This window comes from Setaria viridis, chromosome 5 (genome assembly GCF_005286985.2).
Source record: "Setaria viridis chromosome 5, Setaria_viridis_v4.0, whole genome shotgun sequence".
In the NCBI taxonomy this organism is placed as follows: domain Eukaryota; kingdom Viridiplantae; phylum Streptophyta; class Magnoliopsida; order Poales; family Poaceae; genus Setaria; species Setaria viridis.
Window position 1 is genome coordinate 42275390 of NC_048267.2, and position 24311 is coordinate 42299700.

Here is a 24311-nt window from a genome sequence, read left to right on the forward strand (position 1 = left end):
GCTCCAGCTGTAAAATCCAGGGGCGGAGCACGGTGTTTTTCCTTAATCCGCCTTCGCTGATCAGCCCCCTGGCCGCTCAGTTAACGCCAAAAATGTTTCACGCCTTGGTCAATGGTCAGCACTAACAGTGGTATATCCTTCCATCAGCAAATCAACCAAATCACAGGCTCACAGCGACCAGGCCAGCACCAGCAGTCATACGACGGCTGTCACAAATCTGCTCTCGATTTGCTCCCGTTACCAATTTCAGTTGCTCCCGTTGCCGTTGCCAATCTGTGCGCCGAACGGATGGCCGAGATCATGATCCGCTGGATGGCCGAGTTCATTGCTCGCCGTCCAACTGTCCCCTCCTCGCCGCTCACCGGCCAGGCAGGCAAAACCACGCATGAACAAAGGTCAGGTGTCCCAGGCAGTTGAGAGAGACACCCACAGAATTCGCTAGCCCCCGACTTCCCGCAGAAACCCCTCGCGAAACCACTGCACCCACCGGTTTTCCGCCCACCACCCACGATCCAGCTTGTCGCATCCGGCATCACGGATTATATACACACGCACGCCGGCGTTCGCCGTCCAAGAAAGCAACCCGCTCGCTGCACTCCAGTCACCGCTGCCTCCTCCCGCACAGCTGAGCCGATCTCCGACGATGCAGGCCCACGGCATGGCCGTCCGCGCCCGCGCCCCGGTGACGGCGGCGGCGGCGGCCACCCCCGCGCGCAGCCGCGGTCAATGCCGCGTGTCCGCCGCAGCGGCGGTGGCGGCGCCCGCCGCGCGCGCCGCCCGCGTGACGCACTCGATGCCGCCGGAGAAAGCGGAGGTGTTCCGGTCCCTGGAGGGCTGGGCGGCGCGGTCGCTGCTGCCGCTGCTCAAGCCCGTGGAGGAGTGCTGGCAGCCGACGGACTTCCTGCCGGACTCGTCGTCGGAGATGTTCGAGCACGAGGTCCGGGAGCTCCGCGCGCGCGCCGCGGGGCTGCCCGACGAGTACTTCGTCGTGCTGGTGGGCGACATGATCACGGAGGAGGCGCTGCCCACGTACCAGACCATGATCAACACGCTCGACGGCGTCCGCGACGAGACCGGCGCCAGCGCATGCCCCTGGGCCGTCTGGACGCGCACCTGGACCGCCGAGGAGAACCGCCACGGCGACATCCTCGGCAAGTACATGTACCTCTCCGGCCGCGTCGACATGCGCATGGTCGAGAAGACCGTACAGTACCTCATCGGCTCCGGCATGGTGCGCGTCCCGTCATCATCACCATCTTGGATCTCGCAATTTTCCATCGCGACGTGACGTTATTTGAAGTCTTACATTTTCTCTGGCTGCGAATTCCAGGACCCTGGAACGGAGAACAACCCGTACCTGGGCTTCGTGTACACGAGCTTCCAGGAGCGCGCGACGGCCGTCTCGCACGGCAACACCGCGCGGCTCGCCAAGGCGCACGGCGACGACGTCCTGGCGCGCACCTGCGGCACCATCGCCGCCGACGAGAAGCGCCACGAGACGGCGTACGGGCGCATCGTGGAGCAGCTCCTGCAGCTCGACCCGGACGGCGCCGTGCTCGCCATCGCGGACATGATGCGCAAGCGGATCACCATGCCCGCGCACCTCATGCACGACGGCCGTGACATGGGCCTGTTCGAGCACTTCGCCGCCGTCGCGCAGCGCCTCGGCGTGTACACCGCCAGGGACTACGCGGACATCGTCGAGTTCGTCGTCAAGCGCTGGAAGCTGGAGACGCTGGAGGGCGGGCTCTCCGGCGAGGGACGCAGGGCCAGGGACTTCGTGTGCGGGCTCGCGCCGAGGATGCGGCGGGCCGCCGAGCGCGCCGAGGACAGGGCCAAGAAGGATGAGCCCAGGAAGGTCAAGTTCAGCTGGATCTTCGATAGGGAAGTGGTTGTCTAGGCACTTTGTGTCGGTTGCTGGCTCCTGAGTTTGACATGATCAGGTCATGTCGCTGTCTGTCAGTGTCTTTGTCACAATGTGTTCATGTATTTGAAATGCAGTAATAGTTCTTTTCTGGTATTATCAAATTCAGCGGAATGTGTGTTCTGCAATCTTGACAAGAGTTGATGCGATTTCGAGCCTATGAACTGGTCACGGTAACATAATTTAATCGTGCCACAGAACAGACAAGAGCGTGTAATGGACCAAAAAAATGCAGAGCGTTCTGCGCAAGCTCAGTAATCCAGTTATCCGGAAAAGGGATAGCATGAAAGACAATAAACATGCATTGATTATTGGATTTATAATTTTTTTCCTATAAGATTGAAATGGACATGCTTTCATCTTTCATAGGGAAAAGTCTACATAACCCTATAACCCCTAACGTACCAAGGGCATCGCCCCCCTCAACTATGAATCTTTGCAAAACCATTTAAATGGCCCCTCAGGTGGTTTTGCCACGGTGGCAGCCATGTTGGCCTCCTCAGCGAAACATGGAACACGGGCACAAAAAGAATCCTACTAAACTTTTTTCCGGTCAAATGCAGCAGATCAAGGTCTTTTCTTCGTGGGTCAGTTACTGAAATCAGATCTCTGAAAAAACCCGAGACAAAATTATTAAACGAACTTACAGCAATGTAGTTGGCACAAAACTCTGTCTACTGCCTGCATACACTTGGCATTCAGGAATGACAAGCTCAAGCGAACTGCAGCCAGGAGTCTTCTCGATCCCGAGGCACGCCATTTTCCTCCTCAGTTGCTCTGCCTGCTCCCACCTCTCCGAAGCAGCCATGATATTTGACAGCATGATGTACGCTGCATCATTAGATGACGCGCGACCAGAATGTAATCGATTGATCTCATCCGATACCAACCTTGACATCTCTGCGTCACCATGCACTCTGCAAGCTCCAAGCAAAGATCCCCAGATCACCTCGTTGGGTTCCTCAGGTATGTTCTTGACAATCTCGTAGGCTTCCTTTAGTTTTCCAGCCCGCCCTAAGAGATCAACCAGGCAACCATAATGCTCCACTCCGGCCTCAACTCCATACACTTCGAACTTGTTGAAGATTCTTAAGCCTTGGTCCACAAACCCACCGTGCGTGCAAGCTCCAAGCACGGCAAGAAGTGTGATCACATTGGGCTTCTGCTCCGAACACTCCATCATGAAGAACAGCTGAAGTGCTTCTTCGCTCCGGCCATGGCTTGCAAGTGCGGATATCATGGTGTTCCAGCATTCAGTGTTCTTCCATCTCATGCTGTCAAATATGTCTCGGGCATAAGCAAGGTCACCACACTTGGCGTACATGTCGATCAGACCGTTCATCACAAAGTGGTTCTTCCGGATATGCTTCTGGTTGATGAATTCATGAACCTTCTTCCCCTGCTCTAGCGCCCCGAGCTGTGCGCAGGCAGATAGCACACTCGCCATGGTGAATTCGTCTGGCTCGATCCTGTCCTCCAGCATCGAATGGAAAGCCTGCAGCGCCTTCTCACTGCACCCGATTTGCGCATACCCTGCGATCAGCGCGTTCCAGTTCACCAGGTTCGGCCTTGGGATTATGTCGAACACCGCCTGCGCAGCTTCAGCGTCGCCAGCCTTGAAGTACCCGGTGACCATGGACGACCACACGAAGGCGTTCCTCGCAGGCATCCTGTCGAGCACTTCCCTCGCCGTCTCCATGTCCCCCGCGTCCACGTAGCCCTGCACGAACACGGTCCACGTGACGACGGTCCGCATGCCCGGCGGCGTAGCGTCGAACCACCTCCGCGCCTCCTCCATGTCGCCCTTCTCCGCGAACCCGCGGATCAGCGTCGCCCACGTGACGTGCGTCCGGGACCGCATGCCGCCGAACAACGCCAGGGCGCCGTCCATGTCCCCCGCCGTGGCGTACCCGGCAAGCAGCGCGTTGCAGGTGACGACGTTGCGGTCCGGCACTTCGTCGAACGCCCTGCGCGCGTCCGCGAGGGCGCCGCACTTGCAGTACATGGACACCAGCGTGGTGCCGACGAGCAGGTCGCGGGCGAAGGCGGACTTGAGGGCCTCCGCGTGGAGGGACCTGCCGAGGCCATGTTCGGGCCGGGAGGCGGCGGCGGCGGCCTTGAGGAGGACGGGGAGGAGGGGCTGGTGGTGCGTTCGGCGCGACAGGTTCCGGGCGTAGATGAGGGCGGCTTCCCGGAGGGAGGAGTGGGCGGCGTACGCTCTGAGTAGATGGGCCCACTTATCAGGGTCGTGGGAGCCGCTGGTGAGGTAGATGGCGTGGAGCTGCCTCGCTCGGTTGGCCATGCGAGCGGCAGTAGGATCCCTGAACAGCTGCTTCCGCTCTGGGGCTTATATGGCTGGCTTCCTGCCGAGGCAGAGAGATCTGGGAGAAACAAGAGCTGGGGCCCGAAGAAACGATTCGAACTAGCTGTGTACATCAAATTCTTTTGATTCCTGAATTTGCGATCCATCACTTCGTGCAAAACATCAAATTCTTGTTTCCTGGATTGCGATCTATCACTTTGTACGAACCAACTATTAAGAACTGCAGCATACCAGAAACAGTACAAATTGCAAACGAGATCGTAATTGGCACGTTCCTCAGTCCACTAGTCAGATTCTTGCTGGTCCTATGTAAATAACTCCCCCTTGTAGCAAAGACTTGCGAGAGGTACTGGTAGCAAGTTCTTCGCAAGAAGGAATTTCGAACTATACAGCTACCCTTAACTACCACAGTACCGTCAGATATGTGGCAGCGAGATGTCATCCGTTTCACCTCACATTAGCCAGTTACATAGCTTAAATGTGACCATTGCTGCTCAAAAGACTACGATCCTGTACCAAGGACGAGGATAACCAAAAGACAAAATGAACCCATATACAGGCAATGTGCTACTGCGTCAGATGTCAGCTACTGAGGGCTTGTCATCGCCTTTGTCATCAACAGATGAAGATGAGCCGCTCCTTGACGGACCCTTCAAGGCTTCAAGTGCTGGAACTGCACCTGAAGCTTCAATTGCAGAAGAAACGTTTGGAGCTTGAGCTGCATGTGCAGGAACTACTTGAGCAGAAACTACACAGTCCGCATCATAGTCGTTGTCATCATCAGAAGAGCTGCTGCTTGAGGTTGAGGACCCCTCAGGAGTATACATATCATCGCTGTCAGAGTTCTCTACTGCATCATTATAGTTCACAGCTCTCCTTTGCCTCTTACCACGGCCCAAATCCACCTTGGGGCTAGCAGGCTTGAGGACTTTGAGGTCCTCGACCTTGGGGGAACCAGGTTCTTGATCCTCCACACTATGAGCAAAGCTCACAATGCTCCCAAGATAGCCATTGTCTTCTTTGGAGCACTTATCCTCAGAATTGGGGTCTAGCTTGAGGAGATTCTCGATGGCCTCATCATCATAGTGAATTGACGTGGCACTGACCTTTTTCCTGTCAATAATTGTCTTAGCACCATGGAGCAGTATAGACTGCAACTCATCTGCATCTGGCTTCTTGGAAGAGTTCATTATCATATTCTCTATAGCCAACTTCTGCTTGGACTTTTGCAGTATCTTCTCTTCAACTGAACACTTTGTAATGAGCTGGTAAACAACTACTGGTCGGGTCTGTCCAATTCGGTGCGCTCTGGACTGTGCTTGCAAATCCATAAATGGGTTGAAGTCAGGATCTGAAAACAGGGAACAAGTAATTAGAGCGCAGAACTATAGGTGAGAAGTCTCCATAGAACACAACGAAAGTTACTAACCATATATAATCACTCTATCAGCACCAGGCTGTCAAAACAGAGTAAACATTGTTAGATCAATGGCACAAATGAGTTTAGAAAACTGCTGGAACAAAAAACACGTACAAGGTCAACACCAAGACCACCAGCACGAGTTGACATCAAAAAAAATGAATGTCTCACTTCCAGCTCTGTTGTATTCTTTTATGCTTTCCTGTCTATTAGACAGTGATGTCTGTCCATCAATGCTGCCAAATACCAACAGACATGGAGTGAACGAAAAATTTAGACTCCAGGTTATAACATACACAAATGCATTGGACATACAGCATGCTGATAAAAAGATATAGATATTAACCCTCCCCCCCCACACACGCACGCACACCCAAAAAAAAAAGAACTGCAGGACAGACAGAATAGTTAATCAAAGAACCATACCGTGCATATTTGTACCCAAGGTAAAAAAGAAAATCCTCAAGAATATCAAGCATCATGGTCATTTGCGAGAAGATCAGCACGCGGTTTCCTCTTTCTTTCAGTTTTGGAAGCAACTGCACATCGGCAATTTTTAAGAACTGTTATTCCCACTAAGTTGAAGGTTTAGCATAAGCTCAGATGGGGTTCAATAGAAGGGGGACCTTATGAAGCAGCTGAAGCTTCCCTGATGCAGAAACCAGAGAAAGGAAAACATCTTCAGCTTGTTGTTTAGTTTCCAGTCCTTGAAATAGAAACTGAAAAAATATGATCAAGAAATTAGTTTATTAACCATCATGACAGCTTACAAAGCAAATAGCACATCTATACCAAAAAGGAAAAAAACAGTTCTCTGTAATGCACAAAACATCACAGTAATCAGTAATTCATGATTATACTCCGCTGCAAAGGCAAATCATAATCAGTTCTCTATTAGAGGAGCACTTGCAACATATATATTCTGCTAACATCATCTCAGGCAAATCATTATCAAACCGTTGAGGAACTTTCCAAAGGCAAAAAAAGGAGCAAAGTTGAAGACTATATTCAAGCAAATGATTATACGTATATCATTAATTTATCAACTAGAACGGAAGGAAAACCTACTGGATGATTGCAGCATTTTCTCAGTTGCATAAGTATGTTATTCAGAGCAAGCTTCTTGCCTGCAGAAGTAAAACGTGAGTTAGAAAGAACATTATACCACCATAAGCTTAATAATAAAGAGGTATATAAAGTTCACAGAAAAATGTGTGACCTCCAATATTAGGAAGCTAAATAAGATGTCATTTCGTACAAAAAGTAAAAGATAATAACAAGGTGAAAAAGCCCTCAATATTGAGCTTGCAGTGCTTCAATGGGACAAGGGCGAGAATGACCGAAGTTTCTAGAAAAAATGACTTATCTCTTTTTTAATGAATAAAAAAGTCAAGGCTATCCTTGCATACTGCTTTAATATTCTGAATATTCAGAAGTGGGCAAGTGGCTGCCTGAGTTGGAGGCATCGAATGAGGAGAATGAACAGAGCTGGGTGGTTGTTTGAGAGCCAAGATCGAATCTTAAAATGCAGGGTGTTGGGAGTAGAATTGTCAAGTGTGCCTATTTACTTGCACGGGGCAAGCTCATCAAGAGTATACTCCCTTAACTAATATCTGAGGTTTTGTTCATATGATAGCACTAAAAATACATTATAATCAAATGTGGAGAATCAAATACGTAGATAAACTAGTATAACCAGGTGAAGGTTGACAAGACTACAATAAACAAAGGGGAAAAGGCAAGAGCAAGTATTGTACTGACCATTTCTAATAGCACCGTTCAACTTTGAATAATTCTTCTCTAAAATATCAATGTAAAGTTCTCTCTGGGTATTGGTCAGCGCACATGGAACTTCGACCCACTTCTTTGAGGGCATGGAATCTGTTAGAACATCAGACTTCAGTCTCCTCAACATCCTAGCAAAACAAACACATATGAACTAAGAACCCACATCCAACCAATGAATGAACAGCATTTCCTATTAGAGAGGAACATACCTAGGCTTTAAAATATCATGAATCCGAGCAATTTTCTCTTCCATAGTCAACTCCTCTCCAGAGTCAATATTTGTGAACAGGCCATCAGCATCAGGATCAGAAAACTCATCTGGGTCAATATAGTGAAGTAATGAAAATAGTTCCAGCATGTTGTTCTGCAATGGTGTTCCCTATAACATTTGAATAGATACATGAGGAACAACAACCAAATGTGTTTACTGCACAATGGAGACATTATTACGCAGTGGGTTAGCTGCTATGGAATACATTAAACTAATCACATATAAAATGGCTAAAGAGCAAACAGGGTATTTAGATTTTTCAATTTGTGAGTTACAACGGAGGTCCAGACATTATCTAAAACGGGATTGGGTTGCCGACAAACTGATTCAGAGCCCAACAAGTTAGAGACAAATGCCGCAAAAGTTGTAACCATTGGCATTATCCTTGCGAAATCCCAGAATATTATTTGAATTTTATGTTCATCTTTGAAGATGAAATCAGAACGCCTCCCGGCCAGAAACATAAGGTAACACAGAAATTATGACAAGTGGCAATACTTTTCAAAACAATCTTTAATGGTTCCACATCTCGTAGCAATGTTTCATAGTCCAGATTTCAGATCATAAACTTTGAAGACCTGCTTAAAAAGCTTATGAAGAATTGATGAACATTATTGAGAATAATTTGTAAAAAGTATAATTTTCATTATCCAAACCCAATAAAGATTGCCTAAAACTTGCAGTCCTTAAATATTATCAAGCAGTCGTGGGCAGTAACCAGCTCAGTTCTAGGCCTACCAACGATATTGAAAAACTAACTGTGAAACAACAATATTGGCAAAATCCGAAACTGAAGAAACTTGCATAGAATGGACAAGACTTACTGTAAGTAGCAAGCGAAATTCAGAACTATAGCGCTTTAGGCAACTTGCAAGGTTGCAATCAAGCTTTTTCATTCTGTGAGCTTCATCAGCTGAAATGAAAATGAGGAATCGCACAAGACATCAATAGGAGACGCTTAAGCAGTAGAGAACCCAAACAACTATGTCTCAGAAAAAACTTACAGACAATCGCAGACCACTTAAACTTATGCAAAACTGATTTATCAATCTGGACAAACTCATAGCTTGTCACAAGAGCATCAAATAAAACCCTCCCTTCAGACGAGTACATTTCATGAGCTTGAATGCACTTCCTGGAGTCCTTGTCTCCTTGATAAACAATAACATTAAGATCACTTCCCCAGCGCCCAAATTCCTATTCAAAAAGCAATCATAAATTTCTTTAAGCAAAGACATCCAACCTAGTAAATATGGTATAAGTATAGCACATAAAATGGATATTTTTTGGCCACTGGTGTAATGGTATTTCAAGAACCAAAATCTACCATATAGCATAGCAATAAATTTCTGCAACTTTCCTGATAAAACACTAAGGATAATATGACAAGATTACACAAGGATGTACATACCTTTTCCCATTGCAGTAGAATGCTCTTAGGAGCAAGAACTAGTGCAGGAAATAGCGTGAACCTTTCCTTAATAATGTGATTAAGAAAGCAAACAACTTGTACAGTTTTGCCAAGACCCATTTCATCTGGCATTACGAAGAAATTTCCCATGATTCCATAAGGTGGTAAAATAAGAAAGAAATATAGCATATCAATTTCGCAGTCAGGTAAATTCCGCAATCACTGATTATCATGTGAAAGTGGGCAACATATTTGGTGCGATCTGCCTCCATTGTGAAACTATGCAATCTAGCTGCACTTTAGGCACAAAAACATGACATCCAGAACAAAATGATGTACAAGTGTTACAGGCTGGGGATTAGTAGCCACAACCCTGTGAATGTTCGAGTGCACAAGCCACAGCCACATGCAAGTTAGTTGGTCTAATAGTTTGCTTATTAGCTTAGAGATAGTCTTCGAATTGTTAGTTAGATAAGATCGAGATTGTTAGCACCATTTCTTAGGACTGGCTCTATAAAAGATGAACTAGCACATTCCATTGAATCAAGCAAAGTATTCCTCCTTGCTGGGCCACGAACATAATCCATTGGGTGCAACAGGTCTGCAGTGCCCTTTAATATTCTAACTTGATAGATATTATGTGTTTAGAAAGTTTTTGGTGTAAACAAAATCTGTCTGTTTCTTTTTACATTCTGTTTTCATTCAACTTGTCATAATTTTCTCATTTTTCATCTGCATCAGACACCAGGTCACTGCAACCTTGGGTTTAATGAAGTATAATAATGATTAAAATAGAACATACAAGTACAAAGCATGAGATGCATTACAGCCTTACAGCTCATGAATTATGATAGTTATAAAAAAAATTAAGTCTGAAGCATGCCATACACAGCTGGAGTCCATATAGGCATATAGTATGATAGTTAATAAAAAAACAGAAAACACAAACGTATGAAGTATGACATGCATTGCAGCCTTTAGAGTTCATGAACATACCAGCAAGAATAACATTCCTCCTAGCTTTGAAGTTATCAAATATCCATTGCAAACCTTGATGCTGGTAGCTGTACAAAGCACCATTGTGGACATCTTCGGTAATCACCCCTTCTAGGCATATTGGGCTGACACAATCAATTCTTTTCGAAGCAATTTGATGCCTTTCAACAAGCTTGGAAATGGCAACCTGCACACCTTCTGTGCAACAGGACTCCCATGTAGCCTCACAATAATCAAGGCCTTTCCACTTCACAAGGAACTCATATTCCTGAAGGTCTTCATTATCCTGAATAGCAGTCAAGATGTCACATGTACTATCAGAACCAGACTTCCTCCGACAAGCAATAGCACGATCTACTTCAAACCACTCAGGTTTCCGTTGATCCTCTAAATAAGCCTCTTTAAGCAATCTGTTGCAAATAATTTGTAGAATCATTAGAAAGATGAAATAAAATAAAAAAGGAAACATTGCCTATTCATGACAAATAGCTAGAAGGAAAAATATGATTTCGAAATACAATAAGCATCAGCAATATTATCATTCAAAATATCGAAACAACAAACCAATCAAGAATGCATTCACCAGCTAGCAAAAAAGATTATCTTTAAACCAAGTGATACAGTAAGTCAATATTAGTAATCAGAATAAAGCATTGGAATGGTTTCCCACTCATGATAAACCTCATTATCTATTGACTGTTTGCCCATGATGTACATGATTTCTAGTGAATCAGTGAATAGAAGATCTCAACATAAATGGACATACATGGTTCCACTGAAATAACATGAGCAATTATAAAATTGTGGATGACTTAAGAAAATCCGATAGTGCACAAGACATACATGCTCTTTTTCAAGTAACTCTGTACTCGTATACGATCAAAAACTTGAAGCCATTCAAGTGGAACCTGGAGCAAGTGAAAGTAAATTTGTCTTAGTGTATCAGATTGTTCACATCAATTTCCCTTGATAATGCTCTAAAGTATCATGATATGACATTATGTTTTATGAAACATTTAGATTAATACATGACTTTAAAAAATTCCAGATCTTGGGTGGGCAAAAGTTAAAGTTGCATCCTACAAGTTTGTCCATACTTGCAATATTTTTTACAAGGGTACAAATGAAAGAAGGTTTAGTTTATAAAGGTACCAATATTCAATAGTATGACAAGTTGTGCAGAGGCTGCTGACATCCATGCACATGTTCTAAACCTTAAAACAGTCATATCCTGGCCTCTGCACCATGAGGGGCACACTGCCTTCAAATTATGAGCAACCATCTGGATAAAGCTAAAATTATGTCAACTAGCTTCCTTCTATTCTAGTAAAAAAAGGTATGGAAATTAAATCACTGACGGGGATGCCAATGCAACTGCATAAAAAAATTTGGATATAGCAGAAAACATTATCATATTTGCATTGAGAGAGGATAAAGCATACCCAACAGTCATGATGATGAGAAAGTGAATGCCACTTTACAAGGAACTGATATTGGAAACCAGAATCCTGAATAACCAGCATTCTATGCCCTACGTATCTTTGTATCTTTTTGACAAAATTCTCTTCTGTTGCCGTTGCCAACGAAGTTTGATTGATTTTACAAAAAGAACATTCAGATGTTCTTATACCATCTTGCAATGGAGGATCTTGGCAGAATGCGTGGAAGCTGCGAGAACAATTAGAATTCTGGCACCGAATGATATGAGAGCTGGCAGTTCCACTCTGGGGGGAGAGCAAGAAACCCAAAACAGGGTATTACATATAAGGATATGGAAAACTAGGCAAAAAAAAAGTGAATAAATACATCTATAAAAAAAATGAGTAATGGCATACCTTACAAATTGAGCACATTGGTCCATTAGAAGATCTTTTGCTAGATTTTACAGAATTGCATAATAATTGATCATCTGAAATAAGCAAGCTATTAGTTAACATAAAAGGCATGTTTAAAGATCAGCTGGCTACAAGCATCCAGGGTTTCAGACAAGTTATTAATCAGAATAAGATGTACTGGGATATTTATGATTGTAAGCCTGCACATGAGCAAAACTGAAATCTTTGAAGGAAAATGCACACTTTAAGAAAGTTAATAGTAGCATCCGTTCATTGTAATGTTTCGATGTCACACCAAAAGATTGGTGTAAAGCACATACAAGCATAAGCAAACAAAGAAATGATTGTGTTTTGATCTTTCTGTCTTATAAACTCTTTCTTATGGGTGTACTACCAGAGAAGAAATACTAGTGTGTTTGTGATAAACACCTAGGAGTGATTTCCAACAATTGTTCAGTGAAGAAATACTAGTGTGTTTGTGATAAACACTCAAGAGAGATTTGCAACAGGTTATTACCTGAAGATGAAGATGTAGATAGCATTGAGGAAGAAGCTTTGGTGCTGCTCTCCTACAAAAGAAGAGGAAATGTTTATGACAGTTTCTGAAGACTATTTATCACTTTATCAGGAAAGTTTTAATAAACTAGTTATTTAATCTGTTGACATACATTAGAAATGGGATCCACTTTCTGTTTCTCTTGTAGCCGCTTTGACATTCTTCTACATGGAATTGCCTTCCCAGGACCTGCGAGGGAGAATTTCAGAAATTCATGCATAATACAGCTGGATTATGTAAAACCTAAGTAAAGCAACTAAGAGCCAGAATCAAAAGTTTAAAGGTTATCTCAACAGCACAAATTGATATAAAATCTAGTAAAGCAGATTAAAAAGCTATGCACAGTGCATCAAAAAAAGTGAAGCAAACATCTCTTATTAAATTGCTGCACTCGTCTCAACAATGAAAGAACCTTGACCCAAACCTTGTTCACTTACAATTCACGGCATCACTGTCATCTCCATCATCATTTGGGCTAGAACGAGTTCTCAATTTGTGGTGCTTTGATCTTCGACGGGGTGCAGCACTGTCATTATCTGCATAGCACAGACTTAGAATTGTGTGCACATGCATACCGATGGTCTATTGGTAACAATGGGACAACTTCATCTTACCATCATCAGAGCTGTTCTTCCATGAATTTTTATCTTCACTCACCTCACCATTGGCATATTCAGATGTAAATTTCCTTCGGAGGCGCTTTGACCTTTTTGGAATTATTCTTCCCTTCTCTGAAAACACACATAATTTCTTACAAAGCCATCCATAAAAAAAAGAGAGAAAGATGAAAGGCAGCTCGTTTGTCCACACTAACCATCTTCTGAGCTACTAAGACTGTCCTCAAAAATGTAACTGTCACTATCCCCACCACCCAAGTCTTGAATCCCAGTTGGTTTGGCCTGTAGGCGTTTTGATCTTCTGTGTTGGTCCAGTTTTTGGCCACCTGAGATTAAAAGGAGGAGTAAACTGAAGATGTGAGCCAAGATGCAAACAAATCATACATACAAATGATCATCTAAGTTTTAGGCGTGAGGACTCGAATTTATCACTAACCATCCCTAGCAGAACTCTGTCTGATCTCCTTCACGACCTTAGCCTCACTCTCAGCCAAGCCATTTGAAATATCCTTTAATAGGCAGGCCTTCAAACTTCCACACGGAGCTAAGTTGCCTGGATCTACAAAAGAAGAAACCTTTTAATAATCTAACAGCTTGGAGCCATGGCATCAACAGAATATCCTATGCCGCAAAATATTGAGCGAAATCAATTAATATCAGATAACAACCTTTAGTGTCATTATCGTTGACATCCACAGCAACATCAACAACATGTTCCTTGGTGCCTGCAGCACTGCTCTCCATCGTTTGCTTTCTAAGACGCCACAGATTCCTTGTAGGAGTTGGCTCCCCAGCATCTGCACAATCTCAAGCCGCAGTCAGCAAGAAATCTAGAGCCCACAGCAACATCATTCGCTTCAGGTTACAATCTCACCTTCCTTCATGGCGTCCAAGCTAGCTTCCTCAGTATGCTCTGCGCTTGCAATTTTTTCAGTCCGCTGCTTCGTCCTTGGAGAATACTCATCTCGATCTGAAAAATAAATGTGTAAAAACACATCAGTTTTCTGATCCTTAGCGAAAATGTAGAAACGCGTATGGCATTTAATATCTGAGACAATAGTCAACGAAACATTCCTCAAGGAGCCCAACAAAAATCCAACCCACCCGTAGGGAACAGTTAAAATGGCAGGGAACGAGTACCCCAACAAAAACCCAATCCACCCAACGGTTAAAATGGCAGGGATTTTGTTTCCGATCTTGCGAAAAACCTACCACTGCTCCTGCACGAACAGTACGTTTCACTTCCGATCCAATCCGAGAAAACCTCCAAAATCCTAAAAATATTCCGACCTAAAAAACAACCGGCACAGTATCTTAGCAATCCAACATTCCAACGAAATGCCCCAAAATCGCCAAAAACTTGAACAATCCGTGGCAAACAAAACGAAATGGCACCTCGCATGGGATACTCACCCTCATCGAGCACGATCACTTCGGAGTCCACGGCGCGCTTGCGCCGCGTCCCCGCGGCGGCGGCGCCTCTTCCTCGTCCTCCCCGCCCCCGGCCGCGCCTCCCGCCTCTCGCCGATGACCGCGCGGGGGGCATCGGGCCGCGTGCGGTGGCGTTGGGTTCTTCGGAAGTCCTAACGACGCGAACGAGGAGGGCCGGTGTGCGGTGGGTGTCGATTTTTGGGGAACAAACGTGGGGGCTTGGGTTTATAGCTCGCCGTGGGTGGAGAGAGTGGCGGGAGGTCCACAAGATCAGCACTAGCAGATGGACGCGGTGTTTAGATATGTGAGGCCGACGCGTGGGCCCGAATGGTGGCCTGGCTGTGGTTTCTCGTGGGGCTTGTCCACGGAAGTGGTACGTGGGCGGGAAGCCGAAAAGGTTTGGGAGGTCCAATGGCCGACAGGACAGCGCGCGGGGATGCGTGTGCAGTGAGTTCGTGCGGTGAGGCTTTCTGCTGACCCGATTGAAATGTGGACAACTGATGTGCTGCTGCTGTTTTCGCTCGGTAGATTTTTTTTTTTTTGCGGTTGGGACGTGCGAGCATACCCGGGCGAAATTTCTGCTCGGCAGTGCCTGTTTCCAAGTACGCGCGTCTAGAAATTGCCCAAAATTTTCCCTGCCGGCCTTGCATTTTGTTTCACCTGAAAATGTTCCTGCTTACTAGTACATTTTAAGGTCATAGTCTTTTTGCGCGATCATTTACACTTTCATATCTCTCATATAATAAGGATCACAACACACGTACACCAAACTCCAACAGCGTCGATATACCATTTATAATACATGTGTATAGATGATCTATTGAAACAATTGCATGCACATGTAGATTATTGACAATATAATTAAATCATACTTTGTCCATCCACAAATATATAGACCTAAGACACTGACACGGTCTTCAGTATTTAGTTTTTGACTGATAACATCTATGAAATGAATTTCTTCAAATAAAAAGGAGAGATATATCATGATATTTGATTTCCACGATAAATGTAATAACACCATCTTACTCACTCCGTCCTAAAGAAATAGGATTCTAAATATTTATGCTTGTCCACATGTATAGTCATAATTACATTCTGGGATGGATGGAGTATGCTGGAAGTCTTTATTAACCCTATGTTATTAATAGACAAAATTATAGAAGATTTAATTAGGATATATATAGGTTCTTATATTTATGCTTACATAGCACTAGTTGTCCCCTGTATCCCCGCTCTCTTACTAAGTGTATAGTACCCTCGTATAGTCATATCCCCGCTATCTTACTAAGTGGTCCCAAGTCCCATGATACATTTACTGGTTACAATTGTTGCCATGTTTTTTGTGAGGGGAAAAAATAGGAAATTGCTAGTAGAGGGGATGGCATAACTCCAGAGCTATGGATGTTTTTTTTTCAAATGAAGATGCTTAGAATACAACCACCATCGCTCATGGTGTTCTATTCTCTCTTAACTTGAATTGCACTCCACTCGCAAATTAATTGACACTTTGAACTGTGTTTAGATTGTTAGAGATAACCATTTCAAACATATATTACACAAAAAAATACTTTGGATAGTTTCAAACTATACGAGTATATTTGCATCCAAAATGTAGTTTTATGGTTCAGTTTTTTTTGGGTTACGTGTTAGAAATGCTACATCCGTTGATGTATTTTGAGAACTGAGGGGGTGCATTATAGGAAAAAAAATGGTGGTCATTGACTCTCTATCGAATTTGGGATTTTGTTCCAACATCACATACCTATGAATAAATGGAGTAAATATAAAGGACCGATCACTAGTGCCTTGTCTTTCTCTATGATTCACTCTCTTCGTCCCAAATTAATATTCATTTTGATTTTTTTATATATAAATTTTGATATGCACCTAGATGTATATTATATCTAAATCATGGCAAAAGTTATGTATTTAGAAAAGTTAAAATAAATTGTAATATGAGACGGAGGGAGTAGATATTAAGATACGCCATTCAAACCAGCACAAACTCATCGTGTGTATTCTGTGGGATCTTGCGCTAATACATATGTATGGGTTAATTGGGCAAGTTTAGTTGTTTTGTAAAGGCGAATCCATCTCAAATGGAAGAAGAGATGGAAGATGACATCGTGACTTCTTGATCCAAATGAAAACATTACCCGCAATATAATGTTCGAGACCTTATAGTATAGGAAACGGAATAACGCAATAAGTCCGTCAAAAGCCTAAAATCGCATAGCAAACATTTATGTTTAACCGGAATCAAATCCAGTGCTAATATATTTCACAGCGCAAAACCAAAGAGAAAACATAACTACTCCGCACCATTTGAATTAATACCGATAAATCGCACTGATTCAACACTTACACCACCTAAAAATATACACAGTTCCATCTCAGTTACAGTCCAAATTTAAGTTTATATTTGGACGCGTCAAACACGTACGTGTTATCTTTTTTTCAGAAACGCGACCTATAGCACTTTTGACAGTCACTATAAAAAAAATATACATCACAGATACGACCACGTCTCTGATGCCATTCACCCATGGTCCATGGACATAAAAAGTCTCGGTGGCCCATTCACCGGTGACATGAAAAGTCTATTTCGAATAAAATGTCCAAACCGATTAATCAAATGACACCCAACCTTTTTTCAAAACTCGTTTCCCAGTTTCTGCACGTGGAGGAGGACCAGAGGAAGCAAGTCAATTGCAGCCTTGGAGGGGAAGCCTCCTCGCGACCCGACGGCCCCACAAGTCCCCAAAAGTCCCGATGGGTCCCACTTTCTTAAATAATGAGCCTGTCCGGCTGGACTTATAAACCGGCTGAAAAGCTGAAACGACTGATTTATTGTGAGATTTATTGTGAGAGAAAAATACTATTCGGTGGCTGATAAGCCGGCTGATAAGCTGAAGCGAACAGGCTGAATGTAGCTTAGAGTTAGCTCAATCAATTTTTTTATTAGTTGAAAAGTGCAATAAGTATAAGATTAGCGTGAAATGAAGAGTTAGTCTCGCTCACTTTTTAATTAAGTCCCTCTCAACATGATTTTCAAAACTGCCTTAGGCCTTGTTTAGTTCCCAATCTGGGAGTAGCAAAATTGACATTTTGCCATAAATGCGCAACTGTAACGTTTCGTTTGTATCTGTGAATTATTGTCCAAATATTAACTAATTAGGCTTAAAAGATTCGTCTCGTAAAGTACAACAAAACCGTGCAATTAGTTTTTGATTTCGTCTACATTTAGTACTCCATGCATGTACCACAAATTTGATGCGACGGGGAATCTTCTTTTTACATAGTGTCAAAGTTGGAAGTTTGGAGCGAACTAAACATGGCCTTATACATAGGACCACGTTGCTATCAGCTGAGTTGTATTGTTCGACTTATATAATTGATAATTGGAGACCCTCTCGCGACCACAGCTCACTCCGCGTTATAAAGACACCTGTGTTGTGTGGCCGCGCCTTGGTTCCTGCTCCGCGCCCACTCCATTTGACGAAACGGCGGCGCTGAGCACTCTCCTCCTCTCCCCCCTGCGTCCTCCCCATCCTCCACTCCGTAAGATCTTTGATCCCCAAAACCTCGCTGAATTTGTGCAGCCTTCGTCGATCGAGAGCCCTAGGTGCTGATCGGTTTTGCCTCGCGCTGTGATTCGAGGGTGTTTTTGTCCAATTTTCTGGTAATTTGGGTGGGTTGGTGAGTGCGGCGAGCTGCGCACCTAGGTCTGGGTAGAAACGCTGAGATGTTGTGCCTGATCGGTTTAATTCTTAGGGGACATGATTTAGTTACTCGGTCATTTTAGGGGTATATCCGTATATGTATGTGATGCAAGTTGTGGTTCGTTAGTTCTTTTTTGGTTGATCTGGGTGTGAAATCAATCGTCATATGGTACTTTTGAATAGAGGACTGGAACCAATCGATATACTAGGTTTGATTCCACGGTTTCCTAATCAACTAAGCATTCAATGGCACTGTCTTAGAATCCGTTTATGTGACTTGTGTTCTAATGATGATAGTTCTGATAATTTGAGTTCAAGAACATAGGTCAGATAGTTTGATTTGGTTGTTGGCTTAGATGTTTTAACTAGGAGTGCACAATTATTTTAGAGAGCAAATTTAGAAATGTCTTATTTTGGTATTCATTCCCTTCCATATCCATACATGTTGATGCTATTATTGCACTGTTCGTTCAGGACCCTGACTCTTGTCACTCATGTCTACTGAAGTCCGCGAAGAGTACATCTGCTTTCTTTCTTGCTACTTTTGGTTCATATTCTGTGTAAAGTTGCGGTATTTTACTTGATACAAGTGGACTCACTGGATTTCTGGTGCTGATAGTGCCTTGAAGTTGGATGCGGAGGACTTGTGGTTGGTCTAATCAACAATACTCAAGTTCTCTCGTCGTCCCTGTCAAAAACTCACCCACCCAAGCTCTTCAGCAATTTGGTGTGGGCCTCTGCTTGGATTGCTCTTTGCTTGGGTCTTCTCGAGGGCTCTTTCTCATTGTTCTCGTGACCTCTCATTCTGTGGTTGATTGATAGTGTACATCTGTCCTATTAAGGCATTCATCTTTTTGAATACTGCTGTCTAAGCGCTGATACATCTCTTTCCGTGCTTGGACTAAGATCGCCTTCTCCCAATACTGTTGTCTGAGTGCTGAAACATCTTTCTTTGCACTTGGACAAAGATCTCCTCTTGTGAGACAAACTTTTATCCTCTCACTCCAAACTCAAGCATTCAACCTGTCGTGATCTGTCTCTCTCTCTCCTTTCTGTCTTGTATTCCTTCCAAATTTCCCCTTTGAAAACTGAACCAATCTTCTTTTTGATTGAACCTTGAATCTTCTTGAGTTACTGTCAAGGCTAGTCCTTTCATTTACTGAACTATTTTCTGCTAATCTCCTTGTTAAGATCTTGCAATAATGGCACAAACTTCCCTTCCACCTGGATTTCGCTTCCATCCAACAGATGTTGAGCTTTGCTCATACTACTTAAAAAGAAAAATCACGGGAAAGAAACTACTTGTTGAAGCTATAGCGGAGGTTGAACTGTACAAATACTCTCCTTGGGATCTTCCAGGTAATTGCCATGTAAAACTTCTGTTTCTTCTCTCATTTGTTGAAATTGGCAAAGCGATTTATGTTGGCCCACAGTTTCAGTTGCTTGCTCTTCTTTTATGTTAAATGAAACCATCATTTTCTTGACGCTGATATTGTTGTTTACATGTAGATAAATCTTGTGTCAAGAGCAGAGATATGGAATGGTACTTCTTTTGTCCTCGTGACAAGAAATATGCAACTGGGTCTAGGGCAAATCGTTTAACACCAAATGGATTCTGGAAATCTACTGGGAATGATAGAACTATTGTGCTTAACACTCGCATTGTGGGGATGAAGAAAACATTAGTTTTTCATGAAGGAAAGGCACCTAGAGGTGATCGAACTGACTGGGTGATGTATGAATATCGAATGGAAGACAATGAACTGGATGTTGGTGGCTTCTCAAAGGTAATGATGACTCTGTTTCTTTTAGTTACCAAATTCAGTTTGTTGTTTTTGTTGTATCATCAAAGTATCAATTTAAAGCTTTCTCTTGGTCACGACCAGCTAAAACGAAAGTTCTATTAAAGAGCATTTCCACGTGCTGGATGTGATGCTTAGCGTAGATGCATACATGATTGCAAACCAATTTGTATTGTTCTAAAGAATTCTAAACTTAAATATTTGGATAGCATGAGATAAAGAACTTCAATAAAGCATTTGAATTTAGGACTATTAATACATGCGATCTTTGTATACTTCTGGCACATAACTTACAGGAGCTGCTATCTTGGTGATTTGTTGTAGTTGGTTCATCGCTTTAATTATTATATGACACAGCTTGTTGGTTATGCAGGATGCCTATGTATTGTGCAAAATCTTCAAAAAGAGTGGCCCTGGACCAAGAATAGGAGAACAGTATGGAGCTACATTCAATGAAGAAGAATGGGACAATATAAATACTGAAACTGCGTTCCCTTTGGTGCCTTGTCCATCTTCAGAAGTAGTAGGTGCTACTAATGAACCACCTTTTCAGCACACTGTTGCTTCTACTTCTAGTGTCGTGAGCGAACCACATGTCCTCACTGTTGCTTCTGCTGATGGATTACCATTTGAGTTCAGTACTAGTTCCATTACTGCTACCGATGAACTACAGCGTCACAGGCTCAGACATAATGGAAGTGAAATGGTTACTGCGAACTGTTCTTCTGATGCTTTAGATGCATGTGATCCCACTGAATTTGGTGGAATCACATCGGAGGAGACTGATAAGTGGGTTAGGTTTCTGAATGATTCCACGGAACGTGATGGAGGCGCTAGTGAAAAGGTATGTAAATGTTACTTGCTTTCTTAAACTTTAGATTCCCTTTCATGATCTTCTTTTAAGATTTGTTACTACATGAATGTCTAAGAGAACTGACAAACACTTCCTCCTTTTGTAGCTTGCTGGCCTCCCTGCTATATCTGAAGCTCAAGCTCAAGCTCTTGAAATGAACTCTGATTACTGCTACCATGAATTGGTGAGGCTTGTGGAGTCAGGAGGTGTTTCTACTGCTAACGACCTGTCCCCTGGCTATGTGAATACTGAGTGTTTGAATACACCCATGGTATCTGGGCTTGGTGCTGGCGATGACTATCTAGAGATTAATGATCTCTTCCCTCTTGGGGAAACTGCCTCCTTCGAGCTGCCGGCACCAGAAAGTCAGTTTCCCCAGTATCCTTTGGAGCAATGCCCGTGCAATGAGTTGAATCATCCCCAATATCACGATGAGGGTGCTCTTGCAGCTTCTTTAGCAGCAGACGACTTCCTTCCACCTATTTCCTGCTCTATGCCTGATATTTCAGTTGATGATGTTACTTGCAGCACAAACCTTATGTGGAATGACTGCTCCAACTCAACAGTGTGGTACCCCTTCTCATGAACACTGCACAACTACCTCAGAGGTATGAGTTGCTAAGTGTTAGTCTCAATATTGCGTTTGGTTGATTATGCATGGATATTTTGTTATCGAATTGGTAATTTGCAGTGGACTTATGATTACTGCCATTATTACAATACTGCTGCTCTTCTGGACAAGCTAAAATTCTCTGTAAAAATGGAAACTACCCTTCTGACATTTTTAGTAGGTGAATCAGGTCGAAGTCTGATCAATCTTGCAATATTGTTGACCAAAATCTTCTGAATTTTGTCACTGAAGTCTGCACCTGAACTCCGTTGAGTCATAAAATTCATTCGTACTTTCATCGGTGAAGTGAAGCTACAAAGATATCCTCCTACTTTTCTGGAACGATCCCAGATCTGGTGTTTATCTTGCAAGCTCTTGCAGTGGTGGAGATGCTCTGTCCGCTTTTGGGTATTCATTCAATCCACAACTATCCCTCGGCATGTACCGGAAGTGCTCGACATGTTTGCAACTCTTTACTTATTCCTGCTTATTGTACTGGAACTGCATCTCGCAGAACAAACTTGTAGCACATCAAGACGATTAATCTAGTTTTGCCTTATTTAGTTTTGGGTGCACGAGACCTGTCTTGCCTCTCGTTTATGCTCCACTGTACTCCGGTAGTGCTGCAAGCTTGCAACATTCCTGTACGGAGCAGATCAACTACTAGAAGCAATCTCCGAAGCTTTTAAACATGTATCGTGTTCCACTTTGAAATTTCAAATTTTGTTACAGTCCAACACCCAAAACAGTACGAATGCACGATCTTACAAAAGATTGGAACTCCATGGCGCCCGTTGCCTTTCATACTGCTGCCACGCGTTCTGCTCCTGCACAAGCAACCGCTGCCTTGCCTGCAAATCGGTCATCTGGACGTACGTCGGCGGAGGCACCGCCAGCGACGCCGCGAATGGATCAGCCCTTGCGGCAGCGGCAGTGGTGTTGGCCCCAGACGGTGGCGGCAGCGCAAGCACCGTCCCACCGAGCGGCTGCATCGCTACGCTGCTCGCGCTTCCGGCGGCGAACAGACGCGCGTTTGTCACGGTCGCGTTGGCCGCTGCCGCGTGGCTGTACATGCCGTTGAGCGCCGCCGTGTCGAAGCCGCCGCCGAGCTCCGCGCGTCGCCTCGCGGGCCATCTCGTCGACTGCACCAGCGCCGTCTCCCAATCTTCCGATGGATCGTCGAACGCCACCCATTCCGGCGCCGCTTCCGCCGGGTTACCGTCGAATAGCGCCAACGTCAGATCCCGGCCATGCTCCTCGCCGGACGGTGGCGAAGTGCCTTCGTCCAGGTTCAAGAAGTCGGCCATCTTATCGTCGACCATGACGAGCGAGCCTGCAGGCTCAGCCGGCGCCGCCTTGCCGGCATTGTTCTCCTCTCGCGCAGTGACCTGCTGCTCTCTGGGCGCCGGCTCATCAATTGCTCTGACGACGTCGTACTTCTCGAGAGGGGTATACGACGGCGAGCGGCTCCGCCGCGACGCCGACGCCTTCCTATCGCGGATGAACTCATACATCAGGTCCAAGTTCTTCTGCCTGACGCGTTGTACCTCGGGGACGTCGGACGGGCGGCACACGGCGGTGGCCTTGCACCACGCGTAGAAGTCGTCGAGCTCGTCGACCAGCTTCGCGAGGCTGGTGAAGATGGAGTGGACACGCACGCAGGCGGGAGTGTCCAGCTCGGCGAAGCGGCCCATGAGCACGACCATCACCTCCGTGAGCTCGCAGTACGCCGCCGCGCTCTCCGTCACCAGCCTGTACAGCGCCGCCGTGACCACCCGGTTCGTCCTCGCCTTCCCTGTGGGCCGGCAATCGATGAACCGACCGAGGATGTGCTTCAGCTGCTGCGCCTTCGCGATGAGGTCCTCCGTACTTGCCTCGGTCGCCGCCGCCGGATTTTCCCCCGGCACGAGCTCCCATGCCTCGTGCACCTCGTTTCTCCCGTCGGTGTCGTGGAAGAATAAGCTGCCATCGTCGATGCTCCAATTTCTCGGGCTCGCCACGCCTCCCTGGCGGCCTTGCATCCGGCGCTTGAGCCGGTCGTCGAGGTACACGGCGTACGCGTGGACGAACGCGGCGAAGTCCCAGTCGCGGGAGCGCGCGCGGCCGCGGTCGCGGAACCGGGACATGTCGAGCACGCGCCTGCCGCGGCGCGTGGCGAGGAACACCTCCTGCTCGAACGCCGGGTCCCCCTCGGCGAGGAGGCGGTGCACGAGCGCCAGCGCCTTGACGGCGACGGGCCACGCCCGCGTCCGCTCGAGACGGCGCGACACGGACGCCACGCACGCGGCGACGCGCTCGCGGGAGTAGCGCGTCAGCGCGAGGATCTCCGCGACGTGGCGGTCGTCGGCGGGGAGGGACTCGCCGTGCGCCGTGGCGCGGACGATGGCCACCTCGACGTCCGCGGCCACCTCGTCCTCCGCGCCGCCCGCCCGGGCGAGCGCGATGGTCGCCCGGTCCTTGGCCGCGCCCACCGCCTGCCGGAGCTTGCTCGGCGCCATGGGCACGCTGCCGGTTTGCCTGCGAATGGTTCGTCTTGCCTTTGAGCTGATGACGTGCGGGGCAGATGGCCGAGACCGGGTGGGGGCAAGAATCGAGAAGGGTGTTTGCGGTGGAGTGGGTCGGGTGGGGGGAGAAGGAAACGGAGGAGACATGAAGGCGCGCGCCGGGGAGGGTGGCGGTTGCCTGGCGGGTGGACGCGTCGGCGCCTGGGCGGCGGAGAGCCGGAGAGGAGGCCGTTCGGGGGGTTTGG

The 24311-nt window shown here is 45.7% G+C and overlaps 4 protein-coding genes and 1 pseudogene across 8 annotated transcripts; 2 read left to right on the forward strand and 3 right to left on the reverse strand.

Moving 5' to 3' along the window:
* Nucleotides 1-292: 292 nt before the first annotated feature.
* LOC117855898 (stearoyl-[acyl-carrier-protein] 9-desaturase 1, chloroplastic) lies at nt 293-2020 on the forward strand. Its single transcript, XM_034738295.2, has 2 exons — nt 293-1231; nt 1331-2020. The coding sequence occupies exons 1-2, from the start codon at nt 644-646 to the stop codon at nt 1898-1900; spliced, it is 1158 nt and encodes a 385-aa protein (XP_034594186.1). The 5' UTR covers nt 293-643; the 3' UTR covers nt 1901-2020.
* Nucleotides 2021-2449: 429 nt separating this feature from the next.
* Nucleotides 2450-4359, reverse strand: LOC117855896 (pentatricopeptide repeat-containing protein At3g21470). The gene has a single exon (XM_034738293.2). It carries the CDS (start codon nt 4224-4226, stop codon nt 2568-2570), a length of 1659 nt encoding a protein of 552 aa, XP_034594184.1. The 5' UTR covers nt 4227-4359; the 3' UTR covers nt 2450-2567.
* Nucleotides 4360-4458: 99 nt separating this feature from the next.
* On the reverse strand, nt 4459-14751 carry LOC117855894 (uncharacterized; annotated as a pseudogene).
* A 3249-nt stretch (nt 14752-18000) lies between these two features.
* On the forward strand, nt 18001-22125 carry LOC117857146 (NAC domain-containing protein 82). 5 transcript variants are annotated; one of them, XM_034739651.1, is made up of 6 exons: nt 18001-18136; nt 18772-19656; nt 19807-20084; nt 20473-20943; nt 21059-21560; nt 21744-22125. In XM_034739651.1, exons 2-5 carry the CDS (start codon nt 19500-19502, stop codon nt 21536-21538), a joined length of 1386 nt encoding a protein of 461 aa, XP_034595542.1. In that variant the 5' UTR covers nt 18001-18136; nt 18772-19499; the 3' UTR covers nt 21539-21560; nt 21744-22125. The 5 variants fall into 5 exon arrangements, with proteins under 5 accessions (XP_034595542.1, XP_034595544.1, XP_034595545.1 ...); XM_034739653.1 differs by having other exon boundaries at nt 21753-22125; XM_034739654.1 differs by having other exon boundaries at nt 18772-18814; nt 18917-19656; nt 21059-22125.
* Nucleotides 21961-24213, reverse strand: LOC117857145 (putative clathrin assembly protein At1g03050). The gene has a single exon (XM_034739649.2). The coding sequence runs from the start codon at nt 24211-24213 to the stop codon at nt 22327-22329; it is 1887 nt and encodes a 628-aa protein (XP_034595540.1). The 3' UTR covers nt 21961-22326.
* Nucleotides 24214-24311: the final 98 nt, after the last annotated feature.

Bases quoted from the DNA above. Each gene is read 5' to 3' on its own strand.
- LOC117857145 (XM_034739649.2), bottom strand. From the start codon at position 24,213: ATGTCTCCTCCGTTTCCTTCTCCCCCCACCCGACCCACTCCACCGCAA.
- LOC117855898 (XM_034738295.2), top strand. From the start codon at position 644: ATGCAGGCCCACGGCATGGCCGTCCGCGCCCGCGCCCCGGTGACGGCG. The intron at 1,232-1,330 runs GTGCGCGTCCCG...TGCGAATTCCAG, and splicing joins ACCTCATCGGCTCCGGCATG to GACCCTGGAACGGAGAACAA.
- LOC117855896 (XM_034738293.2), bottom strand. From the start codon at position 4,226: ATGGCCAACCGAGCGAGGCAGCTCCACGCCATCTACCTCACCAGCGGC.
- LOC117857146 (XM_034739650.1), top strand. From the start codon at position 19,500: ATGGCACAAACTTCCCTTCCACCTGGATTTCGCTTCCATCCAACAGAT. The intron at 19,657-19,806 runs GTAATTGCCATG...GTTTACATGTAG, and splicing joins CTCTCCTTGGGATCTTCCAG to ATAAATCTTGTGTCAAGAGC. The intron at 20,944-21,058 runs GTATGTAAATGT...CTCCTTTTGTAG, and splicing joins ATGGAGGCGCTAGTGAAAAG to CTTGCTGGCCTCCCTGCTAT.